Source organism: Xenopus laevis, chromosome 7S, assembly GCF_017654675.1.
Source record: "Xenopus laevis strain J_2021 chromosome 7S, Xenopus_laevis_v10.1, whole genome shotgun sequence".
Lineage (NCBI taxonomy): Eukaryota > Metazoa > Chordata > Amphibia > Anura > Pipidae > Xenopus > Xenopus laevis.
This window is the reverse complement of record NC_054384.1, coordinates 81,203,288-81,227,941: the sequence shown is the minus strand read 5'-3', so window position 1 is coordinate 81,227,941 and position 24,654 is coordinate 81,203,288. Positions and strand designations below refer to the sequence as shown.

The following is a 24,654-nucleotide window of genomic DNA, read 5'->3' as shown; positions in this document are numbered from 1 at the left end:
CGTTTGCTACAGAACTAATAACCCACAGCAGCAAACAAAAACCCGAAAGAGTAATATATAGGCAAATCTTAAAGGGCATGTAAAGTCTAAAATAGAATAATGCTAGAAATGCTGTATTTTGTATACTAAATATAAACATGAACTTACTGCACCACAAGCCTAATCAAACAAATAATTTATGCTTTTAAAGTTGGCTACAGGGGGTCACCATCTTGTAACTTTGTTAAACATCTTTGCAAGACTAAGACTGTGCACATGCTCAGTGTGGTCTGGGCTGCTTAGGGATCGTCATAAACAAAGCTGCTTGAGTTCTGCATGGCTGGGAAGTAAGGCGGGGGCTCCCCCTGCTGTTCATAAGTATGATTGTTTCCCTGCTCAGCAGTTAGGGACCGTCTGACAATTCCTATCCACAGCAGTAAATGAAGGGAGAATTTCACTGTATACAGTCAGGTTTCTTATACCTGTACACATTTTTTAATTAAAGTATATTGGAGATAGGGTTCTTTTTCATTAAAGAAAGTAAAAATGGGATTTCATTTTTTTTGCCTTTACATGCCCTTTAAAGACTTACATAATGCTGCTAATATAAACAGGTAAGTACTGATTATGCAGTGTATTAATGTATTAAAATACATAGATTTTTTTTTTATTTCCCTTGAGGTAGGAGTGTGTTTTGCAGTCCATGACCGACCATGTAGATATACAGTATCAGTAGTTGTAACACACATCAGAGGTTTCCAGGAGGTGAACTATATTGCAAGTGTAACTGGAGAATGAGTACTAAAGAAGTGACAATAACTTCCCATTGTACTGACATGAAAACAGCTAAGGTGCTAATGACATAACTCTACCCACAATACCTTTAGGTTTCAGTGTTTTATTTGTGCAGATTTCAGTATCTTATAAAGCAAAGTGAGAACTCAGGTACTGAATTGCATTAAGGATATCTTTATTGTTTTCCTTTCCTTATAATCTTTCCTTAATACTGTACAAAAATCGGTAACTGTACAACATTTAGAAGAACAGACTCATTTCATAATAATATCCCTTGGCTAAGATCAAAATACACACAAGGATGAAACATCTATAAACCTTTATGACATGTTAAGATGCCACCTGTTATCTTTCTCTCTCTGGATATAAACCTATGGTATATTTTGTGGAATATAATGTAATGTTGCTAGAAAACGGAGAGAGCAGAACAGACAGATAGATAGAGAGATACTATAGACAGACATGGTTCTTATTTCTCACCTTTAGGACATTTTAAGTGTAATGCTACAACATAACCCAGAGGCAACGTTCCCTCTAATTCCTTCTTGGCTATGTGCACATACAATTCTTTTGTGCGCACATTTTGAACTTGAGTGGGCAGTTTTTAAGGACCATGTGCTAAAGTCAGACTTAAGGTCCCCATTGACACAAAGATTTCTCTTGCTGATCAACCGATTTTAGCGAAGTCCGACCAATCGTTCGAAATTATTGTGCAGTTAGTGGGATTCGAACGATCGTACATCTTACGATTTTTCGGCCGACATCTGTCAGGAAATTGATCGGCCAGGTTAAAAAATCTTTATCGGTTCCAGTGCAATCTATCTATGGTTGCAGGGACAAGCAGGCAGCTACCCTTTGTTTTCCTGGCAATATCGCCTGAAATGGTCTTTTTAGTTGATGAACAATTCGTACGATCGTTTCGAGATAATCATGGTCTCACGATGACGATCAGATCTTTTATAAATCTTTACATCTATGGCCAGCCTTAGAGGAACAGTAACACAAAAACATTAAAGTCTTTCAAAGTAATGAAAATATAATGTACTGTTGTGGTGCACTGGTAAAACGTGTGTGTTTGCTTCAGAAACACTTCTATAACAAGCTGCTGTGTATCCATGGGGGCAGCCATTCAAAGCTAAAGAAAGGAGAAAAGGCACAGAATACACAGCAGATAACAAATAAACTCTGTAGTATACAATGGCATTCTTCAGAGTTTACTGTGTATATTGAATGGCTGCCCCATGGCTACACAGCAGCTTGTTTTATAAACTGTAGTGCTATTCCTGATGTAAACACACCAGTTGTACCAGTGCAGGGCACACTACATTATATTGTCATTCATTGTCATATTGTCATTAGTTCACACAAGGAAATTCGGGGAGATTTTGTCGCCTGGCGACTAATCGCCTCTTCTTCTGGGCGACAATCTCCCCGAACTGCCTCGCCGTGTCTTCCCATAAGTTATAATGACAAGTCGCCTGCGCTAAGTACACAAAGTCGCCCGAAGTTTCCTCACGAGGCGACTTCGGAAAATGAAGTGCCGAGTGTGTCATAACGCAGACGACTTCTCATTACAGCCGGCGCAGGACAAGAGGAAGAGGTTCGGGAGTTTAGTCTCCCCAAAGAAGAGGCGATTAGTAGCCAGGTGAGTAAATCTCCCCGAATCGCTTGGTGTGGACTGACCCTAAAACATTTTCATTTTTTGGTGTTACAGTTCCTTTTATGCAAAATGTTGTGATTTCACACAAAATTCTTTGTCTGCACCACAATTTGTTTTGTGTACTGGCCTCAAAATGTATGTGCGCACTCACTAGCACACACCTTAGAGGGAACATTACCCAGAGGTTAGCTCTCGAAGTACAATGTTACACTTTCTCCCCGAAAGTCACTGCCTTAGCAGATGTGGCTTTCCATTAGCTGTGAATAACACGCAAATGTACAGTGCTTTGTAACAGACAGTGCTTTACATGCTGTGGATCTATATAAATTTATATCATACAATGTGAACTGCAGGCTATACCCCTAAGACAACATCTAATGGCTGAATCAATGTATTATCAATGGATACACACTGCCATGGAAAGTCGTGATGTTCTGTACACAATTAACAAAATACAATACAACAATAGAAATACATGAGGAGAGCTTCAATAATAAGCAGAACGTGCCAGTGAATTCTACATACTGACAAACTGCCATTTTGGGACAGATGAATATTCTTTTTCAGGGTGCCATTATTAAGGTCCTGCTACCAGAAAATAAATACATTTTGTATACATCTCCATTAGACGGGGACAATGAAATAAAGGAAGGAGTGACTGGTTTGGCAGCAGGTAACTGTTCTTTGTATCTAAGCAGAAAGCTTTGCAGAAGACCTGAGTTTATTTAATGCACTAGGAACAAAGGATGAAGCGTTCCAGAAGGGAAAAGATAAATATATAACTTGGCATCAGTCTTTGGGATATTTATACCCAGGCTTTGACATGGCTATTCCATTCTCTGACAAAGCCACATATTCCACCCTCTTCATACCATCTCCATCGCACCCCTTTATACAAAGCCCGAGTGTAGGGCTGAAAACACATGAAAAGCCGCAGCCTCCTGGCAAGGCCACAGTACACAGCCATGGCCAGCACAATCAGCGGAGACATCATAACAAAACCCAGGATTATCAGAGCCGAGGAGCTGTTGTCATCCAGTAGGGTTTTGCAATACGAGGCGTCGGAATGCAGGACCTGTGTCAAAAAATAAATTAAAAAAAAAGGGTTACAACAGAATTTCATAACCTGCCTATTTTTTTCCTTTATTTTAATACATATGTTCTATCATTTGAAGTTATATCAAATATAGAATCTGCTGTGTCCACATAAATAAACAATGCTTGTTTGCTTTGTAACAAGTTGTATATGGTCACATGGCCTGATAAAGTGGCCAATATAAGGATAACTATACACCATATAGGGTTTGAATTCACTTTTTATTTTTAAATAATACACAAGAGCCATGAATATCCTGTAACGGATGCCTTATAAATGGCTCTTAGTGATGTCATCAGTTATAAACAAAGCTTAGTGGTGTTATTTTTGTCACATGACTCACTAAAAATTGTGTATTATAATATGGTTTTATATGGTCCTGGAACTCCTTGGTGACTTGTAATATACTTATATTTAACAATAGGGGGTGCATAACACTTCAATAAAACATACAGGTATGGGACCTATTATCCAGAATGCTCAGGACCTAAAGTTTTCCTGATAACGTATCTTTCCATAAGTTGGATCTTCATACCTTAAGTCTACTAGAAAATCATGAAAACATTAAGGGGGTTACTTACTGAAGTCCGAATTTTTCTGGTCAGAGTTTCAAGGGGGGGAAAACATTAAGGGGCAAATTCAGTTGTAGTTGCGACAGGCGTAACTTCGCCACAATTCGCCAGCGCTCCGCAAATTCACTAAAATCCGAAGTTGCGCTCAGGGGTAGCGTAAGGTTGTGAAGTTGCACTAGCGTTGATTCGCTAAGCGAAGCGAAGTTACTCTAGCGATGGTTAATTTGCATACGGCGCAAAATTCAAATTTCAATGGAGGAATACGTACAATCCCTACAAATGCCTGGGAAACCTTCAAAACATACATGTGCCCACTGTATAGTTAAGTTGCCATGAGTTAGGAAATGTAGGGGGGAAGGAGGGGAGCCCCCAAAATGTTTTTCGATCTTTTTCAGCCTATACCCATAATATAGAAAAAACGCCAGCGTTTTTTGGGACTTACAAAAAATTTTTACTTTTTTTGAAGAAATCCCTATCTACTCTATTGCGCTTCGCCTGGTCTGAGGTGGCGAAGGAAGTCGAGCGTAAAAGGCAGTACAATGCGCGCGTTAGTGAATTTGCGTAGTTACGTCAATTGCGAAAATTCGCCAGGCGTAAGGGTGCGAAGTAACACTAGCGAATTTATGCCAGCGTTCGTTAGTGAATTTGCGAAGTAACGAAAATGACCAACGCTAGCGAATTGACGCTAGCGTTAGGCGCTTCGGCACTTAGTGAATTTGCCCCTATTACTTTTATTAAACCCAGAGGCTGCTAAAAGTCAGAATAAAATAGTACTCTATCTCTCAAACCTGCCAGGGTCATGGGAAGTCAATGGCAGATGTCCCATTTATAATTAGAAGATATAATGATCTGCGCTGGTTTTCGTACGATTATCAAAATAATTTGTGGTTTTCGGGTGATAATCCGAAAAAAATCGTACGATTCAGGTTTTTTCACGATTTCATAAAGTCTTGGGGGGTTATTTATCAAAATCCAAATTTATCTCATTATTTTCTGAAATATACTCTCACCAAACCTGCACGGGTTATTTCACGTTATTTAATACATTTTCCTGGAAAATTCCAGTTCAGAAAAAATCTTGAAATCAATCATGAAAATTGTATTTTGGCCTTTCCACCCGAAAAAAAAAAAAACATTTTGGATTTTTGCTTGATAACCACAAAATATTTGGATTTTTGCACGACACCCAGCGCCGATCAGGATATCTTCAGAACTTTTCCCATTGACTTATATACAGTACAATTTCAGCAGGTCTGAGATGCCGGATTTTTGGATTCAGACTTTTTCCATCCTTGGGGTATAATAAATCACACAAAATTCTAGGTTTTTTTTTCACAAAAATTTTGATTTTATAGTAGTTGCCGTTCGGACTTTAATAATAAATAATCACCTATATGTCCCAATTCTATTTTGGTATGAAACACAGAACATCCCTATTAACAAATGTTTTCCAGGCAGACATGTTTTAGCAGCAAAGAAAATAAAAGTGATTTAAATTGTGATGTCCATAAGGTACAGTATGCTAGGAATGATTTACAGTATATATTTATGCGTTCATACAGATCTTCCCAATCCAAGGGAAATAAATTATACACGGCCAAACCATGTTTAACTGTGCCGATCTGCTGTGCTGCCCTTCAGTGTACAGTATATAAATGCATTTAGTGTAGCCCGAGCATACCAGTATCTGTGCAAGAAAGTGACTATAATCTTAACTACTGAATTAAATAACAGGCAATGCAGGTTCTAGTCTATTGTACTGATTATTAACATCGGTTAAAATTGATGCAACGATATAACTAAATTCCATTTTGCTTCCTAATCTCCCACCACAGGTCTTCATTGTTTATCTGCTGACATGTAATGTGCTGAGGCAGGGGGTGGGTATGTGAGTGGCTATAAAGAAAATGCAGAATATTTTGCCAAGGTCAATAGCTACAAGAGTCTAATGAAAGTCTCCTCCAATCCTCTAACAGAGACAGAGGCAGCGGCTAAACAAGTTTTGTGCTCGCTCATGCAAGAAATTACAAACCCACAAAGGTTTAATATCCAAAAGTATGTTGTGCTTAAAGTCAGCTGTTGTGAGCATTCACAAGTGATTTACCCCAGTCCTGGGTGACAAAGTATTTTCAGGTTATCTGATAGGGATTGTTCTTGTTTCCAAACAATGTGAAAGAAAAGGATGATTATCTGTTTGAGAAATGTACATATTAATTCTCCCATGACGCTCTGGCTTCTTGTTTATACCCCATTCCTCCTTTTAGAAAGTAGGGATGCACCGAATCCAGGATTTGGTTCGGGATTCGGCCAGGAATACAAAGTAACAGTAGTCAGCCAGCTCAGCAAAGTAGTCAGACAGATCAGCAGATGAGCAAGGGGCTAGGCTTAGGGAACTATTCCGAACCATTAAATATCATGAAAAGTCTGCATATTTTGTAATTGATGTATATTGCAAAGTTGCTTGAAATTATGTTTACTTTTTTAAAAAGCTAAAGTTATGTTTTTGTGGAGTTCCCCTATAAAGAAAATGTAAATCTTCAATACCAATTAATGTATAGCTCAGATTGCTCTGCTGAGTGCTTTCACCATCTAAATTAAGCATTTTCTCATTTTCATGAAATTAGCAATTGCAAAATGGCTAATAAAATGAATTTGAAACAACATTGCCACCTGCTGTTCAATTCGGCTGACTGGACAAAGTCGGCAGAAAAAAACATGAGTACATGTAAATAGAGAACAGGAAAGTTTGTGATGCTGCTCTGGTCAGTGTTGTGTTTACCAAAACTTTTCAACATTTTGGGTTATTTTTATCTACTACAAGGCCACCCGTTTTTACAGCTGTAACTCAAAATAATAAAAATGAACAATAATATTCAGTAACATATATAGCTGTATATTGGAGGGGAATGAATGGCACTGGCGTCAGTAAACAATGGCTACACTTTTGAATGGCTCTGATTCCAGAGTAAATTGCCTGTAATAACTTTTGATGACTGACTTTGTATTATCCCAGGGACACAAACACGCTCTACTGCAGATGATGAAATTAGGCTTTTCCATGATATAGTTGAGTCATTATGTCTAAAAACAGGGAAGATGAAAGTGCTGCAAGATGACAAAGCTGTTTGTGTCTGAGACGTGTGCAGACAGATCTCGCTGATCGCTATCAACAACAAGGCCTGGAGGTCTTGGCTTTTTTTTGATGTAAGCCGTATGTGTTCTACTTCACAACCTTGACCAAAAAGTGTGAGGGCCTCCTGTGATACTCCCAGATAAGACTTACCACCATACACAACAATTAAGAAGGATTTAAAGGTGAATCCTCAATATTGATTAATGAAATGCAACATGTATTGCATTTGGTTATACTACTGGTACTACTAGGGATACCTGTATATCTATAGATATCTAATGATATGAAGTAAAACATGAATTGGGAAATATAGTGTACCCTAAAAACTAAGGTACAGGTAATAAAAGTCTAGCAGAAACTTCCCTTTGTTGTTTAAGACATGTTTTTACTGTGCTAAAATTTTAATTTCTCCTTCCTCAAGCTTCACTGGCAGCTATACCACTTTCTTCTATACCAGAGAGCTTAAAATAATGCCCAAGGAATGGATTTGACTTTCATGTTTTCTCTAGATGTCTTTTGAGACTCAAATGATACCTGTGGGCTGGGGGAGTTTCGCTTCATAGAATATTTTGCCAAATCTCAGGAAATTGGACAAAGCAATAAGATTTTACCCAAATGCAACGGGAAGGTGAAAATACATTTTTTTTTTTTTTTATCCCTGCAATACCATATTCATGGACCTACATTGTTAAAGAATCACCTTTTTACCAGTGCTAGATTTGGGGAGGGATGCGGAGGGAGAGAAGAAGGAAATAAAATAAGAATATGAAGGTATGGAACAGTAGCAGAATGAGAAATGGTGAGATAATAGTAATGCTGTTTTATGACACAATATACAGGCATTGTGCTGATTTGTCTGAATTGGCAGCCAATAAAAGTCATATGCACTTTTTCATTTTGGGGTCCCTACAGGCCACATACTAAAGTAAATATATGCTCAATGGACATAAATCTTTTCATTAGAAGGAAATACCAAAATGGCCTTCCTGTAAAGTGGCTGAAACCAGAGTGTTGGTGGTTTGTATTAACGTTAGCTGTGGCTTTTATTGTGGGAGTGCCTTTTTTTTAGCATGCCGCATGGCCTCCCTCCACTTTTTTCACCCCAATACAAGCACTGCTTTCCACAATTCTACAACTTTTCTTTGCAGAACAAAATTCTGCCGGCTAGATATCCTTTCTCCCAGTTGCTCAGGCCAGAATACTCCAAATCAGATTGAATAGCCTGGGAGCATTTTTTTTGTGGAACCTGAATGCATAAAAAAAAATTGTATTTCAACAAAAGTCAAAGGATCACATTAGTAACACTAAAATAAAGGTTATAATTTCCATTGCTTACAGACACCATCTTAGCCACATTCCCTTCCCAGAAGCCACTATCCCCACTGCTACTATAGGCACCATCTCTCCTTACTATACCTGCTATCCCACAACCACAGTCCCTTCCCAGAGACTATTATCCCCACTGCTACTATAGGCACCATCTTTCCTTACTATACCTGCTATCCCACAGCCACAGTCTCTTCCCAGATACTATTATCCCCACTGCTACTATAGGCACCATCTCTTCCTACTATACCTGCTATCCCACAGCCACATTCCCTTCCCAGAGGCTTTTATCCCACTGCTACTATAGGCACCATCTCTCTCTACTATACCTGCTATCCCACAGTCACACTCGCTTCCCAGAGACTATTATCCCCACTGCTACTATAGGCACCATCTCTCCCTACTATCCCACAGCCACAGTCTCTTCCCAGAGACTATTATCCCACTCCTACTATAGGCACCATCTCTCCCTACTATACCTGCTATCCCACAGCCAAAGTCTCTTCCCAGAGACTAGTATCCCACTACTACTATAGGCACCATCTCTCCCTACTATACCTGCTATCCCACAGCCACAGTATATTCCCAGAGACTAGTATCCCACTTGTACTATAGGCACCATCTCTCCCTACTATACCTGCTATCCCACAGTCACACTCCCTTCCCAGAGACTATTATCCCACTGTTACTATAAATACCATCTCTCCCTACTATACCTTCTATCTCACAGCCTCTGTAACTGTTTTAAATGGCTACATTTAGTTGGAAAAAAAATTGCAAGGTGAACAACCCCTTTAAAATGTGTTAATGAACTTTCCCATATTCTTCTAACTATGGCTCTGCAGCTCTTTACGGTATGTGCAGGGCACAGGAAACACATCCCCTAAAGACAGCTGTGCTACAAACAAATATTGGAATATATGAGTAATTAAATCTACATCTGAGTTTTATTTATAATACTGTATTATACACATGACAAAATGGGATCATCATCTGAAGAAGTATATACAGTATTTACCATATGGATATTGCTGTTAAATTGGTAAACATCTATAAAATAATCCACACATGTAAACCTCTGTTACAAATGTGATATAAACTTTGTACATTCTTCATTGTACATTCATCAAAACACTTCAGAACCTCCTCAAAGTGCAAGCAAGAGAAATACTTTTTTAAGGAGGTAAAAATAAACCTGATAAAGCAGAATAAAAAAACTACAGCAACTATTTCAGTAGGGTTAATCTTTAGCCTTTAGATATGGCTTCCATAGCAACTGAGTTAATACTTCATTCCTAGGTGAGACAAGCCTTAGGATATATGAGAATTGCTGTGCAACTTACTCCCTTGACTTGCTGAGAAATTAGTCTATTTAGAGACAGAAATAGCATTTTAGTTTGTTCTTTTTTTTATTTTCTTTTGAACAAATTCAGTGTGAATAAAATAGAAACCACGTCCAAGCAGTTTACCCGTACTTTTGGCTAATAGATATTTCACCCTTTGTTGGCCATTTCCATATACAGTATTAGTATGAGCAAAGTCTACGCAGTTAATACTTATCTTCTGTTGAAAGCCATAGTAGCTGTTGGGTTCAGAAGTCATTTATTATGTGAGTGAGGCTCTACTTGCCAGCGTCAGATTGGGGGGAGTCTGGGCCCACCGGGGCTCCCACATCAGGGCCCCTGTCACCCCCAGGGTTCCCGCTATCCCAGCTGCAAATCTTCACAGACCTTTGCTCTAACCACAAATCACCCTTTGTCCTGCTTACCTCCCCACCCCCGCCAGCACTTACCTTTGTCTTCCACATCATTTCATGCAATTTGGCGGGGGGGAGCCATGAAGGAGAGCAGGAGCTACCAGCTGTGGGGATTGGGTCTGGGCCAGCGAGGGCTGGTGCCCACTGGGGTTTTTCTCAGTTGCCCTCTGACCCTGATACTTGCCCCCAGTCTTCTGTGCAGAAGGCTTTTACTCTCATTTATGCAAGGAGCTGTAGAAGCCAGCATCAGTCTAAGAGTGGATCATTGTATATGATGAAGAAATATAAAGGAAAGTGAAATAGAAGGATGTTATACAGGTCTTAGAGACAATACTCCTAAAGGCTTATTTATGAATAGAAATGCAAATTTTAGGTCCACAATGCACACAATAATCATGTTTTTACTGACAGTGCTGCATTTTCCTATAATTCTAGTATAATAGCAGGCACTATTCATTTTTTTCAATGTAGCTACGAATGCTCCGGGTGCCAAAAACATTATTAGTTTATGATTCATGAGGTGCAAGGCAGATACGTGTATATGAGCAATACTTGAAGGCAGTGGCTCCCAAGCTATGGAGATGTCCCCCTGGGAGGAGGCTTGGAGCAATGGCGGAGTGGGGGGCATCTGAAGATACGTTTGAGGAATATTTGGGACTCAGACTTGAAGGTTAGTCAGGTAGCTATTTGGGGTGCAAACTAATTAGCGACCCTAGTTATTGCAGCTGTAGTTGAGTTGTAGTTGGAGCTTGAAGGGCAATGCACAAGAATCGCTGTCATAATGCTAAATGATAAGGGTTTAGCCAATGCTGCTTTCTGTGACATTGATAAACTGGAGCAATTTTCACTAGATTAAAGAGACAATCACTTTCATACATATTAAATGACTGTTTTTTTTATAAGAAACAGAGATTATACTTGAACTTTATCTGTAAAAGGAAGATTGTACTGCACCCAGGAAGTTTTAAAAAAATTTTTTTAAATGCTTTAGATAGAAAAGCCAAATTAATACCTTCCAATATTGCTGTTTAAAGGAATAGTAATACCAACAAATTAAAGTGCTTTAAAGGAATAAAAAATAATGTATAATGTGTTTGCTACAGAAACTGTACCATAGTTTATATAAAGAAGCTGCTGTGTAGTTATGGTGGCACACATTCAAGCACAGAGGACACAGTAGATAACAGATAAGCTGTGTAGAATCCCATTGTATACTACAGAGCTTATCTGTTATCTGCTGTGTATCCTGTGCCTGAGCTGTCTGGAAGGATCTCCAAGAAGGATAAAATAGAGGAGATTCTTGTCTAGAATTTTCTTTACAACAACCTTCTTTCACCCATGAGTAATACAAATGTAAAACAGAGTTGGGGAGCAACACAAGCATGAAAACATTCCCAGGAGGTGCCAAATAAGGGATTTGATTGACTAGTAGTCCCTATAAGCAAGCCTGGAATTCAAAAATAATCACTTGCTTTGCAGCCATTGGAAGCAACATCCAAGGTTTTGGTGAGAAACATACTGCTCATGAGCCTCTGGTTGGGGATCACTGCTTTACAATATATTGGGGTGCACATTTAATGTTAATGGCCCCTTAAAGAAATAGGTTCAACAATTTGTGTAAGACGGAATAAAAGTAAACACATTCTTTACTGAAGTGGGGTAATTTTCCACCCAAACCTTTTTTTTTTAAAAATATGAATGAAAATGACAATTACTAAGCAGCCCAGACCACACTGAGCATGTGCACAGTCTTGGTCTTGCAAAGATGTTGAACAAAGTTACAAGATGGTGACCCCCTGTGGCCAACTTTGAACATAAATCATTTGTTTGATTAGGCTTGTGGTGCAGTAAGTTCATGTTTATAAGAAATACAACATTTCTAGCTTTATTCTATTTTAGACTTTACTTCCCCTTTAATTAATATCCCTTCTGTTCCAGCTTTATAAACATATAACGATAGCACATATGCAGGGCTCCAGATCATAGCCTACAGAAAAGTTAATGATCTAATTTTTAAGCCATTTTTAAATAAAGGAACCAGTTTAGCAACTGTACATGATAATGCTATGAATTCCCTCCTCCCTGCACAAATAGCAGGTCCACAGACTTGATTAGAAAAGAAAAAAACAGTTTATCATTCTGATCCTAAACTCTTATACATTAAATTAAGCTGAACCTTTAAACACGCCACACACAATGGCTCCTCTCCCTTTTGTGGTATTTGCTCAAGACATGCTTGATTGAACTAGACACAAAGTTTACACCAAGGGTCACTACAATCACTATAATATACAATCAAATCTTCCAGCACAATTGTTCTGATGACAAAGGGAATACCTACACTAGCATAGGCATTCGCTATTCATCATTACAGGTCATTGAAAATAATGGGGAGTTGTCCCTTCCATAAATAGGACCGTTTACAATGATGGAATGCTATGCCCCTTTTGAAAGCCTGTCCATGCCCACTTCTGGTTTCCTGTGAGATTAACAACACAATAAGGAAATAAGGAGAACTGGTTGACTGCATTTCAGTGGTACTATACTGTTAAGGCAAGGTTAGAACCAGTAACACCTGCACAGAAAACTGATATACAAATAGAAAATAAATATGGTGTTGGCTCCATTAGAGCACTAATAGGACATAACAGGATAAATACTACTAAGAACACATAGGGGCCCATTTACTTAGCTCGAGTGAAGGAATAGAAGAAAAAATACTTTGAATTTCGAATGGTCGATTATGGCTACTTCGACCTTCGACTACTGCTACGACTTCAAATCGAACGATTCGAACTAAAAATTGTTCGACTATTTGACCATTCGAAGTACTGTCTCTTTAAAAAATACTTCGACCCCCTAGTTTGCCACCTAAAACCTACCGAGGCCAATGTTAGCATAGGTCCCCATAGGCTTCCTAACAATTTTCTGATCGAAGGATAATCCTTCGATCGAAAGATTGTTCGATCGTAGGAATAGCGCTAAATCCCTCGACTTCGATATTTTCGAAGTAGAAGGATTTCAATTCGGCAGCCGAACATCGAGGGTTAATTAACCCTCGATATTCGACCCTAGGTAAATCTGCCCCATAGTAATGAACATAAATGTCACAGGGGGATGAACTTACTGTACATTAGAGATGGGTGAATTAATTCGGCAGGTGCAAATTCACAACGAATTTGAGCTTTTTACCGCCGGTGAATAAATTTGCGAATTTGCCGTGAAAATTCGCTGGTGACAAATAACAGACACCCATTCACTTTAATTTTGGCGCCAAAATTGATGTTTCACAAATTTTTCGTCAGTTTCGTGAATTTTGCAGGAAATTCGAAAACGTTGTGGCGAAGTGAAATGGGACAACTGAACATTGAGTTCATTTAGACACATACATGCACTCATATATGCATAAACATACACTTACATACTTAATGAGCTTGCTCCCCACAAGTCAAAACGCACTAGATCCAAATAACTTCAGTGTTGGTATACACTTAATACTAAAGATCTCCAAAGATGATCAAGTACACTGTGCAAATCCCAGTCAGACTGCAGCTACAGTTCTTCTCTCCTACAATACCAGCCTATGTTTGGCCAAACAAACCTACCGGTACTTTACTGCATTGGAAGGTTGCTTAAAGGGGTTGTTCACATTTGAGTTAACTTTTAGTATGATGTAGAGAGTGATATTCTGAGGAAATTTGCAATTTGTTTTAATTTTTTTTATTATTTAAAGTTTTTGAGTTATTTAGCTTTGTATTCTGCAGCTCTTCAATTTGCACAATAAACGGGTAGCTAGGGTTTAAATTACTCTAGCAACCATGCATTGATTTGAATAAGAGACTGGAATATAAATAGGAGAGGACCTTACTAGAAAGATGAGCAATAAAAGGTAGCAGTAGTAGTAAGTATGTAGCCTTACAGAGCATTTGCTTTTAGATGGGGGTCAGCGATGCCCATCTGAAAGCTAGAAAGAATTAGAAGAAAAAGGCAAATAATTTAAAAAACTCTAAAAAATAAATAATGAAAACCAATGGAAAAGTTGCTTAGAATTGGTCATTCTATTACATACCGAAAGGTTTCTTAAAGGTGAACCACCCCTTTAAGAAAGACTAAAAATTATCACTTACAGCATCATATATGAAATGGTACATACACACAGTAATATTTGAATTACAGAGGTCAAATAACCATAAAATAAAAGGGAAAGTAAATAATGTATATAGAGTTTTTTTTCATGTGGGACTTAAAGCACTTTACAGCCATCAAAGCAGCCATCATAGGTGCACCAGGTATGCCGAGACACCAGGAGATTAAGTGACTTGTTCAGTCTCACAAAGAGTTGACACTGGGAATCGAACCAGAGTCTTCTCTACATCATTTGTCCTCAAAATGAATATTAAAAACAATACCCCAAGACACATGCTAGAGTCCTGCAGCGGGTCAGGAGATCGGATTGCAGATTGCATGTTGCAGGTATGGGTCAAGTATGGGTTCCAAAAAATGGCCCCACACAGAACTCTAACACATGCATCTCTCAGCATAAGTGTAGTATATAATGTTTAACATTCGTGTCTTAAAAAATAAGTCAAATCAACTGGACTTGTGTTTTTCTTGAAGACGTTTCACCAGTCATCCAACTGGTTTCTCAATTCAAAATGACTAGTAAATAAGATATTTCTGTCAGAAATACCCTGGAATGTTTCTCCAATCAGCATAATCTGTTTATCATAATCAGCAAGTATGTCGTTAAGTGTTGATTGTATTAGCAAGATTGGAGCTTTGAAGTGTTATTAAACCTTCCAGGGAGAGTTGCCAAAACAGTATTGTATGTGGCAGGCAATAGATGTTGAACCCCATGAACTGAAAAACCAAGTTGTGTGAACAGAGGCGGGGAGGTGTGAACATGAACTCCTACAAATAAGCATCTGGATTTCTTTTTCTCCTTCTCTTTGTTAATTAAATTTGCTATGTGGGCTAATACTTCAGCTATGCACTGTATAAAAACAGTGAATGGTGCAGATTCACTAAGCGCTGAATTTGCGTTAGCGTCGGATTCACTCACATCGCAACACTTCGCCAGGCGTAAATTCGCGGGGACAACACAAATTCACTAAAATCGGAAGTTGCGTCCAGGGCACCGAATGCTGGCGAAGTAGTGCAAGCGTTACTGCAGCAAGCGAAGTTGCGCTAGCGTTGGCTAATTTGCATATGGCAGGAAGTTAAAGTACAATGGACGTATAAGTTGCAGCCAATACATTACATTACACAAGCCCGGGAAACCTTAATAAAATAAAATAAGAGTTGTTATATTGCCCTACACATGATCCCAGTGTATAGTTTATGTGCCATATGTTAGGAAATGTAGGGGGGAAGCCAGGTACCCCAGAAAAAATTTACGTTCTTTTGCAGCCTATCACCCTGAACTATTTTTTGAGGAACTCCTATCTACTCTATTGCACTTTGCCTGGTCTGAGGTGGCGAAGGCAAGTCTGGCGCAAGAGGTAACGTTCAGTAAAATCCACATCTTAGTGAATTTGCTTATTACGTCCCTTCTCCAGAGCTCAACTTCGCCAGGCGTAAGGGAGTGTATTACCGCTAGAGTCTATCTCCTTCACTAGTAAAGTTACCCCAGCGACCGTTAGTAAATCTGCGAAGTAACGAAATGACCTTAAGATGGCGGATTTTCGCTAACGTTAGTCACTTTGCCCTTTAGTAAATCTGCGCCCAAGTGTTTACCAAATGCATAATTCCATATACCAAATGCCAAATATCCATAGGCTTCAGGTTTAATCTTAGAGTCTAGTATGTGGCAGAATGGCTTCAAACTCCAACTTGGAAATTAATATTCTTTCATTTATGTAGTTTAAAACCATAAATGTGATTATTTTAATGTGCTCAGTGAGCCTGATTTGATGCTTCAACCCATACCCTTGGATATCTGCATGATATAACAATAAGCACATTGTGCTGTGAAAATGAGACCTCAGCTAATTAATATACAAAATTAAAATGACACTGCGTATATACACTGACTGATTCTGGCCATTAACTATCAACCAGGGAGTGATTAAAGTACCCCAAATATTCACAAAATAACTGACAGCTCATAGGTTGGTTCTGATGGGCAGTGCACACACACACAGATGTCCATGGTAGGGGGAGAGGGATGGTCCTTATGTTGAGGATAAACATCACTTGGGAATAATCAGCTTGTAAAATAATATACAATATACAGTCCTGCTTATATTACTGATTATTATGCCAAAAGTATTTTAAGGCACCCCACCATCCACGAAAATCAAGTGGTTGGATTTGCAGGAGAAAGTTACAAACTACTGTACACTGAAAGAGACATTATTTTCCTCTTTGGCTTGAATACACTGTGCACTTCTTCTGCAGCTCAAATTGTGTTCATAATCATGAACAAAAGACCCACTTATACTAGAGTATTTTCCGCTTGTCCCTTTCACAGACCAAAAACTGGCAAGACCGTTCCAAACTAAGATAGCCAAGTTGAAAAGAGAGCTAGTTGAAAACAGAACACAATACTAGTCCATGAGAAACTCAAGTTCTCTGACCACAATACAAATCTATGAGAAAATCTTTTTATTGACAGAGAATTCAAATTTATTTTCAGGTGCTAAGAATTGTATAATTGTAAAATTGTGTAATTGTATATATAACATTTATAATGTAAGATTCTGATCTACTTGCCAATTTGCATAATGGAAAGACTTTGGGTGATTAAAAATAGTTCATTTGCTTGCTCCTCATTGCCAGCGTGCCTGTTATTAGTGTCAGACCCCCCTCATCCCACAACAGGATTTATTTTCCTGGCATTTGAAATATGTAATCCCCTTGATCAGCCAAGAGGCAGGGAAAATGCATTTACACCTCAGGGCTGCACAAAAGAGAGTGCTGGTTCCTTTCAGCAAACTGTGATTTCTAGCCTGTTTGGGACAGATAAACTCACTGCAGCTTTATCTAACATCACAGAAACTGGATCACAGTTACCTCTTATTAATGAGTAATATATACGTAATGATGCACACAAATAAACTTTGCACATAAGATACAGAAACAAATTTCATTGTTGTTGTTGCTGGTAGTCCATTTAGGGTAAAGGCACACCTGGAGATTTGGGGAGATTTAGTCTGCGCCAATGCACTCACGGCGCTTCAATTTCCGAAGTCGCCCGATGTTTCCTCACGAGTAAACTTCGGGCGACTTCGGAAATTGAATTCGCCGTGAGTGCATTGGTTCAGGCGTTTTTTCATTGAAGCAGATGAAGCCATGGGGAAGCAGTTCGGGGAGTTTAGTCGCCCCAAAGAAGAGGCGATTAGTCGCCAGGAGACTAAATCTCCCTGAATCTCCAGGTGTGCCCTTACCCAGACACCAGAATAAACTGAGATTAGAAGAACAGTGAATTTTTGCGGTCTTTTATCCTGTAAGCTCCAAAATAAAGCAATTCTGTTTCACATAGTGCCCCATTTAAACAAGCAATGTTTTACTTTTGGGATAAGTGAATATTTTCAATTTTGTGGAAAAATTTGCATTTTCATCAGCAGTTAAAATGTTCTCAAATGCCTGCTAGAATTTCACCGTGTGGTCTATATTGCCATACAAAAAATGTAGGCAATGTATTCCTTTATGCAATACAAAATCTAGGCAGATTCATAGTTTGTATCCTATATAAACATTTACAAATAAGCCCAGATACTGTTATTTAGACAAATGTCTAAATAACAGTTGAAAGTGATTTCCCTGAATTGAAATGCTCTTTTTTTTAAAGTGAGTTATAGCTATCAGAAAGACCTCCACAGAAATAGCAAATTGGCTTTTTCTCAAAACATACCCAGCTATCTACATCTGTGATCTATGATAGTGTTTCATTAGAAGCGCTAGAATGAAAAGCTTTCCCTTGAATTCATAGAATTGCTCTATGATGCATTTAATAAGGGATGTCTCTCAGATTAATCTCACTGCTTCTTCTCTTCTTATCTCTACAGAGACGCTAAGGACATCAGGATGGTACTGGAGTAATAAGGCGCATTTCTAACATTCCCAGGCACAAGCAATATATTAAACTGTATTTGTAGGATTTGTCTATAATAAAAGGATTTAAATTGTTACTAAGATTGCAGCTCTAACTGCAATTGCTGAAGATACTGTTGTTTATCTAGTGGTCCTGTATTAGACTGATTACACTCATGGATCATATACTGTAAAAATTAAATATCTTACCTAACGTGCAACCTTTTTGTATGTCAGTGTTGATATATTTTGGTACAACCACCTGATACATGCAGGTAAGAATTTTTATCCTAAATTGCCCCTACTTTTTGGCATCTTATCAGTGTTTTGGGGTCTTTTTAGGGCAGAGACACTCGCTCAGATTCGGGAAGATTAGTCGCCCATCGACAAATCTCCCCTTCTTGGGGGCGACTTATCTCGCCAAACTCCCTCCCGTCAGCTTGACTGTAAATCGCTGGCAGGATGGCAATTGGTGCACTTCGTTTTTCCGAAGTTGCCTCACGAGGAAACTTCAGGCGGCTTCGGAAAATGAAGTGCTGCGAGTAGCCAGTGGGAGGCTGTTAGGGGAGATTAAATCTCCCATATCTATGCCCTTAGGGTGAACACACACAGGACTACTAGTAGCAGCTACTTATCATAGCTGCAAAATAGACAAAAGTGATAATTGCCTTTGCTAAGGGTCAGGGCACACAGGCAGATCCGGGGAGATTAGTCGCCCGGCAACAAATCTCCTCTTCTTCGGGGGCAACTATTCGTCATGGCGACTACATGTCATGGCTACAAAATAGACAATAGGGATAATTGGCTTTATTAAGACACTACAATGTAATATGTGTCGTTAGCAAAAAAAACATAAGACGCTTATGAACATTAGTGACCATGTTTGTGTCCTTTTTGACAGATTATAGACCTCAACAACTTCTGTGCAAAGTTTGCGACCAAATGGCTGTTGAGAACATTCACGGTGTATGTAATAAAATTTTGCAATCGGTACCAGTACCTGTTGTTGCATCCTAGGCAGGTGCCTCTTCTGCCTACCCCTAGTTCTGGCCCTGTGGTACATAGAACTGGGTTGCATACATCCTTTGAAACAACTAGGGTTGTCAGTCTCAACATAACTTGTGTTTTGAAATGTATTACCTAGTTTCTCTGGGCTATGCATCTGTATAACCATTTTTCTTGTTTTGGAATAATACAGTTGGGTCCATAAATATTTGGACAGGCAACTTCTGTGATATTGGATAGCAAATGACCCTAAAATAAACTGACACTAGTGGACTTGTTACCATTAGCTATATCATGCTTCCATTGTCTATAAAATGCCACCATCCCCATAAAATCCATTTACTTTGGAAGGTCTAAAAGCAGAGCAGCAGAGGAACAAACTGGATTAATGACTTGATATTGTATCCATATTTTTTAAATTTATTTTCTTATTTTTTTACATCAACCCTGTGCATATAATATGTCATTTGCTTTTGTGTATTAAGTTCCCCCAAAACTTGCTGGAGTGCTGCCTTTTAACTGTGATTAAATGCTTTCTGTTTTCTCTACCCTCCAGCCTTGGGAAAACTGCTCTCCACCCTGATTCTATGAATTCCATCAATATACATCATAATTATATATAATAATATTAAGAATTTCTCAAAATGTCACTTCATGGACGCTCACTTCACCCTCACTTCACCGACTTGACTTCTTGTATGCGGTAAAAATCAGTGACTCTTTATTTTGCATATAAGCAAGGTGCTTGTATGTGAACTAAAGATTTTTACCGCATCCAAGAGGTCTATGAAGTGCGCATGTACATTGTATTGGTTTGGTGGACTCTCTCCCCTTGCTACGGGTTCAGGGAGCAGCACCCAGACTTCTATTGGAGAACGATGAGTGACACAATTTTAAAGGAACAAAAACTTCACTGGCACACAGGATATTTCAAGCAGGAAAAACCTTGCTAGGTATTTATTGCAGCATGCAACGTTTCGGGGTTACCCCCTTTGTCAAGCAAGGGGGGTTTGCTGTGCACCAGGTGTTCTCTATCCAATTGATTAGGGTGTGCGAGTGTTTCTTGAAATTCCGAAATGACACAATTTTAAAGCCATATGTTGGGTGTAATAAGCAGTGGGTTTGGGGCATAAGATTCATTTGATGAGCGCATAGGAAAGTCATTTAGTTTGATTATTGGTTGGTGTGGATGCCATTGTAACTCAATAACAACAAGCATCACTCGACGAAAAAAACTTTCAAGTTCTGTATTTTAATTTAATCTCACTTTCCCTTATTTTGTCTAAGACATATATATTCAATTATTAATGGCTTTCCTAAGCCATCTTCTTATGTAGACCATGAACTATGTCATTCTTTCTTAGACATTTTACTATTTTAGGAATAGATTTTCCTAATTGTCAAATTAAAGAAGATATTTGGCTTTAAAATCAAACTCTAGGGGCACAATTAAAAAAGTTGTGTAAAAAGGGTTGTTAGAGTACACTAACATCGTCATTTGCCATGGTATGTTGTGTAAATTAAAATGCATCAATACTGAATTTCCCATCTTATAATATATTATATATGTGACACCTTTACTAACCTCACTGGATAAGAGAAAATAGATCGGCCATCGAAAAAGCATTTTTTTACTGACAAAAATGTCAGCACAAACCATGGTTCATTTTCCAGTTTCACTGTCAGTTCTCGGTAACGTTAAATAATCCATATTAAACATGGTTGCTAGGATTCTTCTGACCCAGTATTGCCTGCATTTTGCTGGCCTAAGTGCATCTGAAGGGCCATTTTTATAACAAGCTCTTGTACACAATGGAGCCCATTTCTATTTAATGGACCACTAAAAAAAATGTCCAATTACGGAAATTGCAACAAGAGGTATACAAAGATGCACAGATGACTGTAAAAATGTTTCTCCAAGGCAACATAACAATAGAGCTGTCAGGATATTCCAATGAAAATGTTCCCTGCTCATTCTTTTTTAACATTCAAACTGTATTCTTTATTTTCATTATCTTTAATTCTTTTTTTATGTCTCTAGTGGGCCTAGTCTTTAGAGTCTGCAAGGGATTTATAACTAAAACTGTAGGGTGGATAAACTAGTTTCTGAACAATTAGCTCATTGGTTGGATAGTTAGTGTGCAGTTTGGCCATTCACACATCATATAGCCAGGACCAGATTTACATAGCGGGCGCCCCTAGGCCTGCTTTCAGTTTGTCGCCCCATCCCCTTCTTTTTATTTGCGCAAACGTTCATGATTGCGATCTGAGCTATGGAGATAGCTATTGTATCTCCTGCACATCCCCACTGTTTCTGTACCAATGTGGGTGTGGTTGGGCAGCATGCAGCCCCCTAAATTCTTGCCGCCCTAGGTCTGGGTGTCACGATCGGTTACTCAAAATCCCAAAACCACTGCCAAGAGCCCAGTTGCAGCTCACACTTCTGCCTATAACAGCCGCCTTTGGCTTTGGGTGGAGCCCTCAGCTTATCGGGTGCCACCTGGTCTTAAAGTGAGAGGCTCACGGCAAAGGTTCTGAGCAAGCAAAGGAAACAAGATCGTATAAAGAGGACTGAGGTAACTTACAAGAATCAGGGTCGGGTGGACAAGGCCAAAACCAGTCTGTAACACAGTACAAAATTGGAATCCAGCAGAGAAGTCAAGCAGGCAAAGAAGGTCGGTCCAGGCAGAGTTCAGTCAAAGTTAGGATACAGGCAGGGGGTCAGAATCAGATTAGCAGAACAGAGTCCTTCCCAGGAACTATACTAAATAGACCTTTAACTGGGGTGGAAGGAAATGAGTGGTAGGGATTTATAGGCTGGATAATTAGATATATAACAGGTGTGGGTTAATTCAACCCACCTATAGCCATCATTCCTGCTTGAAAAACTTAGAATATTATTGAAGTGAACCAGGAACCCAGCAGTCTGCTCAAAAATTTGAGCAACAAGGAGACTGCAGAGCAAGCAGTGAGTCCCCGGTTCAAATCCAAGCAGGATGTTACACCAAGCCTTGGTGGCCTTTCCACAAATCCGGTCCTGCATATGGATAATAATACTGATTCATTGGTTTAGGCAAGTGGTGGATGCAGAGGAAGTGTTGTGGCTACCATAGATGAAAGTCTGATAAAATCTGATCAAACTACTATGTAGTGTAGCCCTAATGGAAGCCCACATCCTACCCTCTCTGTAGACAGCACTGGCAGCAACAAGCAGTATTCCATACACAGTACAAACAGCGGCACCTGTAATCAGCAGGAGTAAATCATTGGGGGAAAGTGTACAGTGAACAAAGCCCATGGATCTCTACACCTGTTTCCTGCACATTGTACCTTGCCTCTTGTGATAAATAGGTGCTATTGTGCATGTTGATGCACAATAGCACATTATGAGGCCTCTGCCTTGTACCAAATCCAATTTTCATTAGGGGAAACAAGGCCACTGCCGCCTCTCCAGCCAGGTTATAACAGTCACCTGAAAGTCACAAATAGCAGAACTATTTGCAGAACTTACCTCCTGGGTTAAATGAGAACTTAGATCCATAATCACAATATGATCTCCTGGGGAAACTAATTCTGTAGATTGTGAAGTCACAGAAGGTGCTGCTAACCCATAAATAATAGTCGGTGTGTATTGATTTACATTATTTCTTTTCAGCTGCCTCTTTGACTCATTTTAGAATCTAAAGAAAAAAATCAGGCCAGTGAAGAATTTACTGCTCAAATATTTTAATTTATAATGGTTGATTTTACTTCTCATCGATCTTTGGGGGCCCAAGGTTAGAAGTGAATGATGTTAAAACATAACATGCAATCTTGTTTTAATATCTTATACATTGCTTGCTTGCCTTTTGCTAATATAAAGCATTACTTTGGGAATTAACACAAGACATTTGATTGGTATTCAGAAAAAAGGTCATAAATTGAATTGGCTTCAGTTAGAATGCGGTCCCTTAAACACAAGAGCTGATAAAATAAACTTCTTCCAGTTAATGTAAAGCACAGCTCCCAGCATTTCCTATGGCTGACATATTTAACATGCAATGGGTGTCCTCTATGTGTATCCCCCATGGTTGCATTGTTTCTGTGTATACTAATAGCACAATATAAATAAAGTTGTACAAACATACTGTACATACATTTATGTAAAGAGCTGGGAGTGTGGTTGGGATGTAACTGGCTGTATTTGGGGCTTAGCAATGCATGGTCAGGGGGTTCTCAGGGGCACTCCGTGATAAAATATTGCTGACCACTTCAAATACAAAATTGGCAACATCAGCAGTGAAAGGACACTATGAAACCCCTATAGACAGTCACCACCCTCCACACTCCTCTCCCCATCTCTTCTGTGCTCCTTCTCCCCTATCACATTTGGTTTCCTTTCTCCTTAACATCTGCCCACTTGATCCCATTACTTTCAAACTTCTCCGCAATGACAATCCCTGTCTAATCAAAGCCCTGTCTTGGTTCTCTTCTTACAAATCGTTCCTTAAGTGTCTCCTACAATGGAGTATCATCTTCTCCCTACTTTGAGTTGGGTTTCCTGAAGGCTCTGTGATTGGCCCCCCATTATTTTCTCTTTATACTTCCTCCCTTGGCAAAATAATCAACTCATATGGTTTCCAATACCACCTCTATGCTGATAATAGTCAAATCTATCTCTCCTCTTAACTCGGGACTCTTCCTGTCTGTTTGATTTCTCTACTTGGATGTCACAACGCTACCTTAATTTAAACCCCTCTAAAACTGGAATGGTTCTATTTCCCCCAACTAACACCCATAACATCCTAGTGGAAGCGATCATAGTTAACAACTCCACTATCACCCTGTCTCCCCAGGCCCAGTGCCTTTGGGGTTATCCCAGATTCAGCCCTTTTCTTCACTCCTCATATCCAGTCACTTATTAAATCATATCACTTTCACCATATCCAAAATATAGTCATTCATCACCCAAGATGCTGACAAAATTCTTATTCACTATATCATCATATCACATCTAGACTACTGTAACTCTCTATTAATTGGCCATCCCCACCTCTCCAGTCCATAATGAATACTGTTGCCAGGTTTATACACCTACAATGGCTTTCACTACCTTTTAGAAAAAAAAATCAAACTCAATGACCCAGACATTCAAAGCATTTGATTAATCTGCACTAGGGAGGCACCGAATCCAGGATTCAGTTCGGGATTCGGCCAGGATTCTGGCTTTTTCGGGAGGGAAATCACGTGACTTTTTGTCAGAAAACAAGGAAGTAAAAAATGTTTTTCCATTCCCACCCCTAATTTGCATATAAATTA

At 39.1% G+C, this 24,654-nt stretch overlaps 1 protein-coding gene across 1 annotated transcript in view; it reads right to left on the bottom strand.

Moving 5' to 3' along the window:
- Positions 1 to 2,742: 2,742 nt before the first annotated feature.
- tmem88.S (transmembrane protein 88 S homeolog) overlaps positions 2,743 to 24,654 on the bottom strand; it is a 46,839-nt gene continuing 24,927 nt past the window's right edge. The window contains exon 2 of the mRNA XM_018227891.2: positions 2,743 to 3,509. Within this exon, the coding sequence (XP_018083380.1) occupies positions 3,240 to 3,509 (270 nt within the window). The 3' untranslated portion in view covers positions 2,743 to 3,239. The remainder of the gene's footprint in view (positions 3,510 to 24,654) is intronic.